The 13,086-nt window shown below is 45.6% G+C and overlaps 1 protein-coding gene across 3 annotated transcripts in view; it reads left to right on the top strand.

The window, feature by feature from the left end:
* Positions 1-13,086, top strand: part of Me3 (malic enzyme 3) — a 203,086-nt gene that overhangs the window by 179,837 nt on the left and 10,163 nt on the right. For all 3 annotated transcript variants that reach the window (XM_076546846.1, XM_042279117.2, XM_042279113.2), the window contains one exon: positions 2,066-2,175. In XM_076546846.1, coding sequence (XP_076402961.1) covers positions 2,066-2,175 — 110 coding nt within the window. The remainder of the gene's footprint in view (positions 1-2,065; positions 2,176-13,086) is intronic.

Consider the following 13,086-nt stretch of genomic DNA (forward strand, 5'->3'; position numbering starts at 1 on the left):
CAAATTCTAGGATGGCCAGGGCTGTTACACAGAGAAACCCTGTCTTGGAAAAAAAAAGAAAAGAAAAGAAAAAAGAAACGAGGCCAGAATGACACTTGTACTTAGCACTTTGCAGTCTAAAACTCACATGCCGGCTCTAGCTAATAGTGCCATATTTGCTCAGTACAAATTTCAATTTGTGTAATTGGAATTTGCTGAGAGACAACACCTCAAGTTTTTAGACCACGCACACAAAGATGAGCGTGTATGGTAATAAGTACTCAGCTAGCCTAGTCATGGCAATTATTTCACAATATACACAAATTTCAAATCATAAATGTTCTATGTTTTAATACAGAGAAGTTTTGTTTATCCGTTATACCTCCATAACACTGAAGAAGAAAAATCACCTTCATCATTTAATCCTTACAAGAGCCCACAGAAGTTGACAAGGGAGATAGCGTTGTACCTGTTGAACAAACAGGAAGCTACAGCAGGCCTGAAGGTGACGTTACATGTACAGCTCACTCAGTTGTATGTGGAGATACAAGCCAGACCCACCAGATGCCTGACTCGGGCCTGGCACTCTTTAGCACCGTGATGCCGCAGTGGCCATGCTCTGCGCAGGACTCTGTGACATGAGCCGATTTCCTAGTGCCCCCACTAGCAATTCGAAGACTCTGGAAACACGTGGCAGATACACAGGTTTCCACAGTCACTGGCATCTGTATCCAACAAAGTAAGCCATGCTCAAGAAAAGGAGGTCAAAATGTGTTTTCTGGGTCATATCAATGATACTCACTCCTTTATAGGCAGGGACTTCATCAGAAAGTTGCCACCAAATAGATCTCACACACCCTTTCTAGAAGGTAATAAATCTTTCCTCATCTGGTCCCAAGTAGGCCTCATGCTTGTGATCCACATCACATTGGCAAGAACAGGCTCCTTCTGCCTCTCACACACCCAGCATGGATCAATCAGGACTTGTTTTCTGAATGAATATGACCTGTTCCTGAAATCACAAATTAACTCATGGGGTGTTAACTATTGTTTATCATGTACTAATAAACTAAACAATTCATACCATGTCTGCTTAAAGGAAGCCTAGGAGACACAGCTACCAAACACCAGAATTAAAGGACAATAATAGATTAAACCTACATGCAAAGCTCTCAGGCTAAGGACTCTTTCTACAAACAGCTAACAACTTCTCTCTCAGCTTCCCAGAAGGCAACACATGTTAAAAAGAAAAAGGGATTGTGAAACACTGATAAGTCCAATATTGTTTTTATCAAGACCATGAAGCCTAATAGGCATAGATTCCAGTAAGTCAAGTCAAGCAGCCTTCTGGGCTTGCCTTATCCACCAAGGCTGTGTTTCTTCGTTTTCTGGGCTTCTGGAATCACACCATCCAGGGTGCTTGTTGAAAATACAGATTCCTGAGCCTCATCCTACTGCCCCTGAGCGAGGCCATCTGTGAGATGGACCCCGTGATCCATACTTTCATGGGACTTCCTGGAGGTTGGGGAATGTCTTCACCAGGATAGCAGTGGCTTCACGGGGTGGCCTTTCTCAGCCTTGTTTGTGACTTGCTGGAGAATAACACATGAATGTAGAGGAGTGGAATGAATGACTTCTAGCCTTGGGGTCTGGAAAGGGTAGGAGCAGGCTTCAGAAGCTTCCAGACCCAGAGTGATTCTGCTCACTGCTGCATTTGGAGTGAGCTTTCTGCTGGGATCCTGGATGACCACAGGCTGCAGAGAAGGCAGAACCTATCTCAGCCTTGCCAATACTCCTACAGTGTGCATGGTGGTTCGTGGGGAGTCTGTAGTCCACATTAGATACAGTGAGGTTGACTTGGTAGACTGTGAAGCCATTGGCTCCTAAATGCTCCCATTCACATACGTAATGGAGCAGGCGAAGGTCTAGTTCTAGGAGTTGCTGATCAAGCCAGGTGAAAAATATAAGAGGAAAGCCCCACATCACCCTTACCTCTTGTCCTGAGCCTCTTCTGGATCCAGTTCAGAGAGGTTCTGCTCCAGGAGGTAATCATACATTCTTTCCTGCCTCTTTCCCCACCCTCCAGGTTCGGAATAAATTGCCTCATCCAATTTGAAGACTTTGCCAATGCCAATGCCTTCCGTCTGCTCAACAAATACCGCAACCAGTACTGCATGTTCAACGATGATATCCAAGGTACATTTTCACCCACCTAACAGAGTCACTGGGTAATAACACTTTTTCACAAGGCTCACCCAAGTGCCAAAAGCAGAGGGGGGAAATGTCATCTCATAGCTGGTTTGCTGCCAGAAGCTGTTAAAGAAACAATATTAGACTTGGAGTCAGCTTCCACTTGGCTGATTCTTAGCTCTGTGACCTTGAACATATCTCTCCACTTGGCTAAGCTTTGGTGTGCTTAAGCACCAAATGGAAATCATTACTACTTCAGAGGTAGGTAAGAACTGGATGATTTCATATTTATAAGAAATTCTGAACACTACTGTCAATGATTAGCTACCTGAACTTGGAAAAATCACTTTTCTGACTGTAATTTTATCATCTGTTCTGAGATGGCAATAACTACATCAGGGAAGCATTGTAAAGACTTCAAGAGCCAGGGCTGGGAGGCTGGAAGCCTCAGTGGGTAAAAAACACTTGCTGCCTAAGCATGAAGACCTGAGTTTGGATTCCATATTCACATGAAAAGCCTACTGCACATGCCTATAACCCCAATGTGGCTGATATAGGAGAATCGCTGGGGTTTTCTGACCTCCAGACTAGCTCCCATTTCAATGAGAGGTCTTGTCTCAATAAAATAAGGTACAAGTGACACCCAATGTCTTCCTCTGCTTCTAGGCACACTGATACCATGTGTGTACACCACTCACTTGTGTATATACAACACACGTGTGTACATACAACACACATAGATATACATGCACACACACATACACAGAGAGACATACACAGAGCGAGAGCTTATACACTGAAAATAGTACTCCATGACTTATCAGATCAAAACATCAATGTTCATAAAAATGCCTTTCCATGATCATAATATCTTGCCCATAGACTTTCCAAACACAAGGTGCATCCCTGTCAGAGCGTCATGACAAGTCCTTCCCTAAGCTTGGCTGAAAGTTATAAGCTTGAAAGACACTGGCAACCAGAGACACAGAGCATTTCAAAGGTCAATGGAAAGCATCTTTTAACTCCATGTCACTTGGCCACCTGACCTAGAGCCTTAAAAACCCCACAGGAAGTTGCTTCTTGCTTTGGAGGTGCCCATATCTGAAGGTGGAAAAGAGCAGAGATTCTGAGCAATGCTGTTATCTGACCCAGGAGTTCTCAGTTGAGAATGGTTCCTAGATTTTTGTAAGACCCAAGGGAAACCTTGATGGCTCCACATATCTTGTTACTGAACAGATGAAGTTTGGTGAGCCAAGCCTGTTAAAACAATAGTCCATGTCAGATGAAAAGAAAGAGCTGGTATGGAACAGTCTCATTCTTGAATAAAAGTTAGCTGACATTCTACAGATGATTCCTCACCCCCGTCCCCCCAAAATGAGACCAACTCTTCATCAAGATTGTTAGGATTATACAAGAGAGAACATGAACCCAGTTTAAAGTTTATTGCTGAATATCTGTGACATACTAGGCATTGTTCTGTAAACCTTTAAGCCTATGAGATACTAATATCTGAGTCTTCTGAATGAAGAAACTGAATCACAAAGAGAATAAGTAACTTGCCTACCCAGTAAGTGTGCAGTTGAAAGTTTAGTTCAGATATCTGGACTCTAAATTCCACATTCATAACCACTTACTATACTGCTCCAGGTCTAAAACCACAAAGCCAAGTGCCTCTTTTTTTTTTTTTTTTTTGTCCACATTATAGGGTAACAGGAATATGATAAATGATTATTTTCCAAGGGATGATATAATGCAGTTCTAGCACACTGTTAGAGAATTGAGTTCAAACATTATTTCAGGGCCTGAGGACTAGATGCCTAGAGAAGGGGAGACCCAGAGGGAAAGCTCAGTTTCTCAAACTGTCCCTCCAGCCCCCGATGCCTGGGCCTGCAACAGCCCCTGGTGGGCTATGCCAGCCACATCCCAACAAGCCAGGTACTCTCTGGCTTCAGCAGTACAGTCCAAGAGGACTGGCTGGAGGCAGAAGAACATTCTCTCACTGCCTGCCAGTCAACTCACAGCCAACCTAACTGGCAAATGTGCACCTCTGGCCTCGGAGGAAGCACCTGCTGACTGGCTCCCCTCTTATGCCACTCACACATGAGTCAGCAACAGGTCAGCCATATTCAGAGTTCCCAGGGCCGCCAAGTGGAAAACAAGTCCATATGGTCAGCACATCTGGTATGCAGACTCCAGATGCACCATTAGACAGATAGACTTGTAAACCTCAACATGTTGTTATATCCTCATAAACATGTGCAGGAACACAGCAGGACCCTGCTGTCCATCCACCTCCATCTCCCCCACACTGATGCCGGAATGTTCCTCTAACATGGAAACAATGACTCACTATGCTAGCCATCCCTTTGTGAGAAACTCTACCCTCGCTTGCTGAAATGCATGGGTTGGGGAGCAAGGACCTCTTCCCTGTCCTCTAATCGTCCCTTCAGTTTGGTTGGTTGGTTTTTGAGATAAAGTCTCACACAGCCAAGACTGGTCTCAAACTCCTATTCCTCTTGTCTCTACTTCCCAAGTACTGGAGGTACAGGAGTATGCCACTATGCCCAGCTTTTCCCATCCCCTTCACCTGGGGGATTCCTTTATCCTTCAGGACTCAGCTCAATGGGTGACCTGCCCAGAAATGGTCTTATTTGGGTACCCGCCTGGGTGCTCTCCTCCAGCTATTCTTACCTTGGTCAGTTCTACATCATTATAACAAATACCTGGGAAACATGGACTAAAGAAGGCAAGATTTGTTGCTGCTCAATTTTGGAGATGTTTCAGTCTGTGGTCCATTGAGGCTGAGAGGCATGGCAGGAATTAGGGCAGAGCCAGTTGCCTGATAGCAACAGGAAAAGGTGAGAAAAGAGCAAAGGGGTCTCAGGACCAGATCCATCCTTGAAATGCAGGCCCCTGGCAACCATTTCCTCCAACCAGGCTCCACTTCCTAATTCTCATCATTTCCCAACCACACCCTAAAAATCTGAATCCATCAGTGGACACACTGGTGAAGTCATCAGAACCTTCATGGTCCAATCACCTCTCAATGACTAGATCTACCAGCCAGGGCCAAGATTTTAACACATGAGCTTTTGGAAGGTACATCAGATCCAAAGCACTTTACTCTAGATGATTCTGCTGCATTCTCTGTCTCCCACTAAATGGTAACCTTCTGGAGTCAGGAACCATGGCTTGCTTATTTTTGATCCCCAGTTCCCAACACAAGGATTGGCACATGGATGCATGAGGATGCATGATATCCACACATACAAACAGCATTCTCATCATCACACCTATTCCTGTAGAATGTCCATGCTGGTCCCTGCCTTGCAGCCTCTCGATTTCCTGGTTGTCATACATATGCTCACATACAAATGCACCTCACATGTGCTCATACTCAGATGTTAGACATGTATGCATGTATGTATAATTTCATATGCATGATCAATTTTTAAAATTAAATCAATTCATTTGTTTAAATTCATTGCGTTCTCAGTCTTATCTGACTCCCAGACAAAGCCCGCTGGAGAGTTTTCTGGTTCTCACAAAAAAGGTGGGGGGGGGACGGGGAGAAATAAATTTCCTATTCTTTTCTCAGAAATTAAGCAGAAGTCATGAATTTAGAACTCATGAGAAGAGCTGGGAGACAGAACCAGAATGAGAGGCGCTCTATCACAGCCTGTGGGGATCCCAGCCTGATATGTAAATGTGCCCATGTAACTAATCAAAATGTGGAGAGGTCGGCATGGCGATCCAGCCACATCTTCCTTCTTAGGAAGACTTGTTGCCTCAGCTGATGCAGAGCCTCAGCCACAGAAAGAAAGCCCCTTACCCACACCCTGCCTGCCACAGACTACCCTCCCCGCGGATGAAGAAATGTGTCTCATCACTCCACCCCTGTTCTGGGCTGAGCTCCTAGTGGGGTCAGTTGAGGCTTTGAGGTCTACACTGAGTCTCTATATCACCCTGTTTTCTCTCTGTCCACACAAGCACAAGCTTGGACGGGCATAGTCCACCCCAGCAAGATGTGGGAATAGTCTCGGAATCTGCCTGTGACCCACATGCTGGAAAGACTGGAACCAAGTGGCCCTCATGAAAATGAGACTAGAGTCATGATGCCTGCTTTAAGCCTAAGCCCTGCTTCATACCCTCAGTGGGACAGGAAAAGATGAAACCACGGTCCTCAAGAGCCCCCAGGCTGAGCTTCCTGTGGGCTCCACTATGTGTGACATCAAGCACCTTATTTGTACTGTCTGAATCGGACCCCAGGGGGTCTACGGGGTTGAACTCTGGAGCCAGAGCACAGACAGACTTCCTTCTGTTTGTCTCCTCTGTCCTCACCCCAGCTCTGGCTCACAGGAATCCTTGACCCAGGCCAGGCTGGTTCTTGATGAACAGGGCTGCCAATGCACTGACTCATTGCTGGCAGCCTCTTCAGGAATTTTGGAATAGGGAGAGGCTCAGGTGACTTTTGTTGTTTCAGCTGAGAACGTCTCTGCTCTTGGGGGAGAAGAGAGAGGCGGGGAAGGGAAAGGGCGGTGGGGTGGTCGTGTTGGGGAGAGACTAATTTTGACCTTGGGAAGGATAGCTTGTATGAAAGGAATCAGGTACAGAATGCTGCTGACCTAGTGACCTTGGGGCCTGACCTCCCCTGCAAGCTAATCACATAGTGTGACAGGGGGACAAGAAACAGTTGACTCATCAACTCCAGCACACACTGCACCCTACCAAACTTACCCTTGCCTCTAGTCCTTCTAAATCTTCAAGGACAGATAGCCTGACAGGATGCTTGTATGCTATGCCATCCCTTCACAATTTTTGTGTGTTTGGTTTTGTTTGTTTGTTTGTTTGTTTGTTTGTTCTTAAGATAGGGTCTTGCTGTGCAGCCCAGGCTAGCCTTGAACTTGAAGTGATCCTCCTGCCTCCATTGCCTTCCTACTGCTTGGGATCACGGAAGTGCATGCCCCTAAGCCTGGTACTTTCTTACTTTCAAGTTTCAGTGTATGAGCCAGGGTATTTAACAGACATCGGACTGAGATGGGTCTGTCTCCAAACCCTCATTTTTCTGCTCTGTGGTTCTAGCCAAATGGTATATGTTCTCATAGCATTCTTTACCTTTCCTCTGAAATGAACTAGCAACTGTGACTAATACTCAGCAAATATCAGAGCAGCCTGTATGCTCTTCCCAAGCCAGCACCTACACCAGTGAGTTGAAACCTATGTCAGTTCATTGCTAAGTATCTCCAGCATGACCCATGTTGCACTAACTGGTGTGTGGGGGGGGGGGGGTGTGTACAGGAACAGCCCGTCAGCAGTACTCAGTTCATGGAACCTATTACTAATATTTATAGAGCATACACTGGGCAGGAAGAATTGATGCAAATTCGAAGAGTGTGTGAGCACAGTGCACTGAAGCCTGATGAAAAGGGAGACATGGCCGCCATGCTTTTCTACACCTTTCTGCCTGCTCTCTGTTCCTTTAAAAAAAAAAATATTTATCATGTATACAGTGTTCTGCCTGCAGGCCAGGAGAGGGCACCAGTCTCATAGATGGTTGTGAGCCACCATGTGGGTGCTTGGAATTGAACTCAGGAAGAACAGCCAGTGCTCTTAAGCTCTGAGCCATCTCTCCAGGCCGCCCTCTCTGTTCCTTTTTAAATTTTATTTTATTTCTTATTGTTGTGTGTAAATGTGTGTGTATGATGTGTGTGTATGATGGTGTGCACACTATAGTGCACGTGGGAGATCAAAGGACAACTTGCAGGAGTCAATCCTCCCCTTCCACTGTGGGTTTGGGGAATTGAACTTGGGTCGTTAGGCTTACAAAATAAGAGCGTTTACCCACTGAACCATCCCATAATCCCCACAAGTGCCTATTCTTACAGCGTTGAACTCACTGCTCTGTGAATTTTCTACTAGTTCCATGAGTTGGCATGTGCTGATTCTTCCACCTAGAACTTTCTTCCTGCTCTTGGCTAATTTTATTTGATGCTTAAAGGCGCAAATGTGGCTTCCCACATGATACTACATCCACGGTTAGACCACAGGCACCTAGGTGACCCCACTCTTCTCATGACCCAGAACTGGGCAATGGCTTTCCACGATGCAGAATGTTCCCCCAGAACCACCAGCTGAAGGATGACCTCAGTGGACACAGTTGGCTACAGATGCCACCATATGCACAGACAGATGGACACGAGGGGCTGAGCTCCAAAGATTTTGTCAGCTTATTTGTCCTGTTTACAAAACAGCAATGTCATGGAAAGCCACCAAGAATTCACTTCCCACCTCGCCCACCACACACATCCATAGTCCCAGGCCTTTCTTTGTTCTCCCTACAACAAAATTCACCACCCACTTCCATCTCATTTCTCCTCAGCAACCACAACCTTCCTATTCACTGTCCTGTGTTCTGAGGCTGCTCATTCCTGGGACCAATCCCAGCCTGACCCTGGATCTGAAAGCGGTTCCTCAGGAACCTTCTTCCAGCCATCGGGCAGCTAAGGACCTGGAGAAGCTAAGAAAATGGCAGTTATCCCTCCAGGGGCTGCCACACTACTGCAGGAAAGGCCCACTCTGGCCTTGGGAACTGCTGTGAAAATGGGTTTCTTAATCTCTTCCCACCCTCGACCCCTCAGAGGAACTTTTAGAGGAAACTCAGACTTTTGCAGGACCCTGCATCCAAAATAATATAGAATAAGTATTCAAAACAAACATTTACTGATATCAAATTGATACAAAATTTATTTTTAAACAATTCTTTGGTATGCCTATAAATTTTTTTTTTTTTTTTTTTTTTTTTTTTTTTTTTTTTTGGTTTTTCAAGACAGGGTTTCTCTGTGTAGCTTTGCGCCTTTCCTGGAACTCACTTGGTAGCCCAGGCTGGCCTCGAACTCACAGAGATCCTCCTGCCTCTGCCTCCCAAGAGCTGGGATTAAAGGCATGCACCACCACCGCCCGGCTATAATTTTTTACCTTTTATCAAAGATGAATGCAAGTTTTCATGCTAATGGTATGGGTACAATTAATTTTAAAATCAAATATAAAAGTAAAAATTAAATCATGGATGAATACTGCAGGATACAAGCTATCTTCAACATTTTTCAGAGTGGATGCATTTTAATTTTAAAATTGTCGGTGCTGAGAACACTGCTTCATATAAATATGGAGTACAAAATGGCAGAAGCATGTCTAGGGCTGTGTCAGAAATTGTTGGAGATTCTGTCTTACTCCCAAGCCCAAATTCATTGAACAACGATTTATAAAGCTTGAGTCAGTAACTCAAAAAGCAATTTTTAAAACATTCAAACACTCTAACACAAACCAACCCCAAAGATGTACAAATTTAGTATTTATATCCTGAGGAATGACAATATAAAAATATTATATCTTCTTTTTCCATAATTAAACCCTATTTTTCTCTAAGAGCAGAAAACTTGGTGGGCACAGCAGAGACGCTGCAGTGTGGAACAGATACCAGTCTCCAACCCGAGCCAGGGCAGCTCAGGCAGCCTTGGTTGGTGTCGCATGCTAGGACTACACATGCAGTGCTAAGTGAACATGATGTATGACCAGAACCAGGGCTGCAGAGAAGCCCCACAATGCAAGAGAGGCGAGCACTGCCAGATCACCTCAGACCTATCATGCACTTGGCTTCCAATTAATTTGTGATTATTGCACATTCAGAAACTTTTGACTGCCGCTGCTTTTCTCAGCCTCTACCTCAGTTACACGCCTCACATGGGGTTACAACCCATGGTTTAATATTCTGTGCTCTAGAGCACCAGGGCTCTGGAGAAGTCCCTTATGACACAGCACTGTTGAAGCAGCCTCAGAGGCCTCGCTGGGGTCTGTAAAGAGGACTAGGACTCTTGTGGAATGATGCCAGCAGCTCCCAGAGAACAGCTCTTCTGTTGCTCTTTCTGCGGCCAGTGTTTTTAACGGCCCCAAGTCGGCCCTCAAGGCACACACGCGAAAGAGTAAATCAAGGCAGTGGCTGGCTGCTGTGGGAAGGGAAGTGCTGTGGATCATGGCAAAGGTCTGCCTCGCTCAACAGAAGCCATCCAGCCCTCAGAGACTCGGGGCTCCACAGCCACCTCAGCCAGACCTTGACCCAGCCCACCACTCCCTGTCCTTCCAGCTACCAGTTATTAACTGTCACCGTTTCCTCCCGAAATCTGTTTAGCAGAGAAACTGCTGCGACTTGGTCAACTGTGACCATTAAAAGGAATATTTCCACTTTGTCCTCTTGTGCCATTTCCTAAACCTACAGCCTCAAGTACTCTGTTTGCAGGAAATGTAATTATGGAACATTCCCACCAAGTAAGAGAGTTTGTTTATCTTTCATCACGAATGGGAACAACTAGTTCACATCACTTGTGGGCACGAGCCATGTCCTCCCAACAGCCCTAGACTCCCAGACTTCTTGAGGTGATTACCTCCAAAAATCTAAGCAATTTTCCTCCTCTCCATTTTAAAATTCCAGGCACACCGCCCAAGAACTAATAATCCCCACCTCACCCAACAATGGAAGTTAGTGGTAGAGATGATAACTTGATTTGCCAAGCTCCTTTTTCATAATTAATAACTACTGCTTTCGCTCTTGAGTTCTGATCTGGAAGTAAGATAGCTTGCCCGCCTAGAGTGAGGCCTCAAGAGCGGGTCCCAGATGGGTGACCATGAAGAAGTAGCTGAAGGGTGGATAGCCAATGGGTACATAGTTCCAGGAGCCAAATTCAGAAGGAGTTCCCCCAAGGAGCAATGGGCAGCAGCGCCAAGTACTGCTGAGAGGCTGAAGGACAGGAAAGTGAGAACTGACCACTGGACTTGGCAAGGTGGAGCTGCTCAGGGACCTCGACAAGAAGTGGGCTGGTCGCTTGTGTAGACTGGATTCCACAGAGAGAGAAAAATGAATGGAGGCAGGGGTCGCATTCTGCTCTTTGAAAGGTTTGACCATAAAAGGCAGTAGGAAGTGGGCTTGGGTCTCCAAGGGCAAGACATTTTTTTTTTTAATAAAAGTTTTACAGTGTGTTCATGCACTGATGGGGATGACCCTGCAGAGAAGGAGAAACTGAGGATGAAGACCAGAGGACAGAATCGGAGAACACAGCTCCCGGGTCCATGAGAATGAGGTCCAAGTGCACACGGAGGTGGCTTTGGCTAGGAGCCGAATTACCTCCATGGTTTCTGTGGGGGTGGCAAAGGGTGTGGAATGAGGCAGAGGGTTTGGAGGCCTGCTGAAAAGATTCCCAGGGTCTTGAGAACATTTCATTCTTCTTTATCCGTTGAAGTGAGGTTCCTGGGTAAGCACTCCATTCAACCTCTCCTGGCTGCTTCTACTTCCTTTGAGCCTCATTGTCCTAAGAGAAAGTCAAAGGCTAAAAACCTCCATTGAGGGAACACAAAAATATCCACCCCACAGCGTTTTTATGAAGATGAAATGGGCAAAGGCTGATAAGAGAGTAGCACACAGCCAAGTTTACCATAAGACTAATTGATAGAGCTTGGGGGGGGAGGGGGCTCATTTGCTGTGCAAATTTGAAGACCTGAGTTCGAATCCCCAATACCCATGTAAAAAGCCAGGTGAGGCTGCTCTTGACTTTAACCCCAACATTGGGGGTGAGGATCAGAGACAGGCAGATCCTGAGGGTTTGCTGTTGAGCCAGCCTAGCTGAAACAGTGAGCTTCTGACTTCCTGTCCCAAGGCAGTGGAGAGCAACAGAGGAAAACACCTGACACCCTCCACTGGCCTTACATGCATGTACCACACATGCATTTCCCCATCACACACAAACACACCAAACATACACCACAGCACACAACAACAACAAAAGCATAACAAATAAACGCAGTTGCTTTTGTGTTGGTTCATTGCAGTGTGCAGCTCTTCTGTGAAACCCCCCCACTGTTTTTCATCCTGACCCCATTCAGCTGAACACTGATGTCTCCTGCCAAAGTTAGCATCCATCAGCTTCCATGTTACCACTCATCCCACAGTTCTCTCCCACAAAGCCCATAATGCCGTTCCTGCTGCCTCCAGCTACCCAGGAAAGGCTGTGTGCTGCAGACCACACCGAGGCTTCCTGGCTTTCCTACCAGACCACTGACTAGATCAACCCACCCTCTCTTCTGCACCACCCATAGAGGTCAGTGTCCTCCTCTGTACAATTATAGGAGGTCAGATTCAGAAGCCTCCATCCAGCACTACATTCCAAAGATAAATTCAGTTATTCAACCCTTAGGTTCTAACCTCACAGGATATTTGATATCCAAAAAGAGAAAAGGCATCAATGATTGTCTATGAACCTTGAAATATCTTTGGCGCCATCTACTGGTGTATGGTTTGCAAACGGCCTCCCTGAAAGCAGAAAGCGTTCTAAGGAGCAGAAACTCTGATTGCAAATGACAGAACTGATGCCTCAGTGGGAGAAGCCAAGCCATGCCGCCCCAATGCCTGTCAGCACTGAATGAGCACACAGAAATTCCAGAGAGCTTTAGAAATACGTATCTCAAAAAACAAAAAAGAAAAAAGAAAAAGAAATACATAACTGATGTTAGTTACTTACTGGTAGTATTAACCGTGTTGCTGTGAAATCTTCATAAAAATTTTAATAAAAATGTTTGCATGAGGTCTATGCAGGTATGTGCTCCTATGTACCAAGTGTATAGGTCAGAGGTTGACATTGGGTCCATTCCTCTAACATGTTCCACATTATTCTTTGAGATACTGTGTCATTCTTTTTTTTTTTTTTTAAGATATATTTATTATGTATACAGTGTTCTGCCTGCATGTGACCCTGCAGACCAGAAGAGGGCACCAGATCTCATTACAGGTGGTTGTGAGCCACCATGCGGTTGCTGGGAACTGAACTCAGGACCTTTGGAAGAGCAGTCAGTACTCTTAACCACTGAGCCATC

This window comes from Peromyscus maniculatus, chromosome 1 (genome assembly GCF_049852395.1).
Source record: "Peromyscus maniculatus bairdii isolate BWxNUB_F1_BW_parent chromosome 1, HU_Pman_BW_mat_3.1, whole genome shotgun sequence".
Lineage (NCBI taxonomy): Eukaryota > Metazoa > Chordata > Mammalia > Rodentia > Cricetidae > Peromyscus > Peromyscus maniculatus.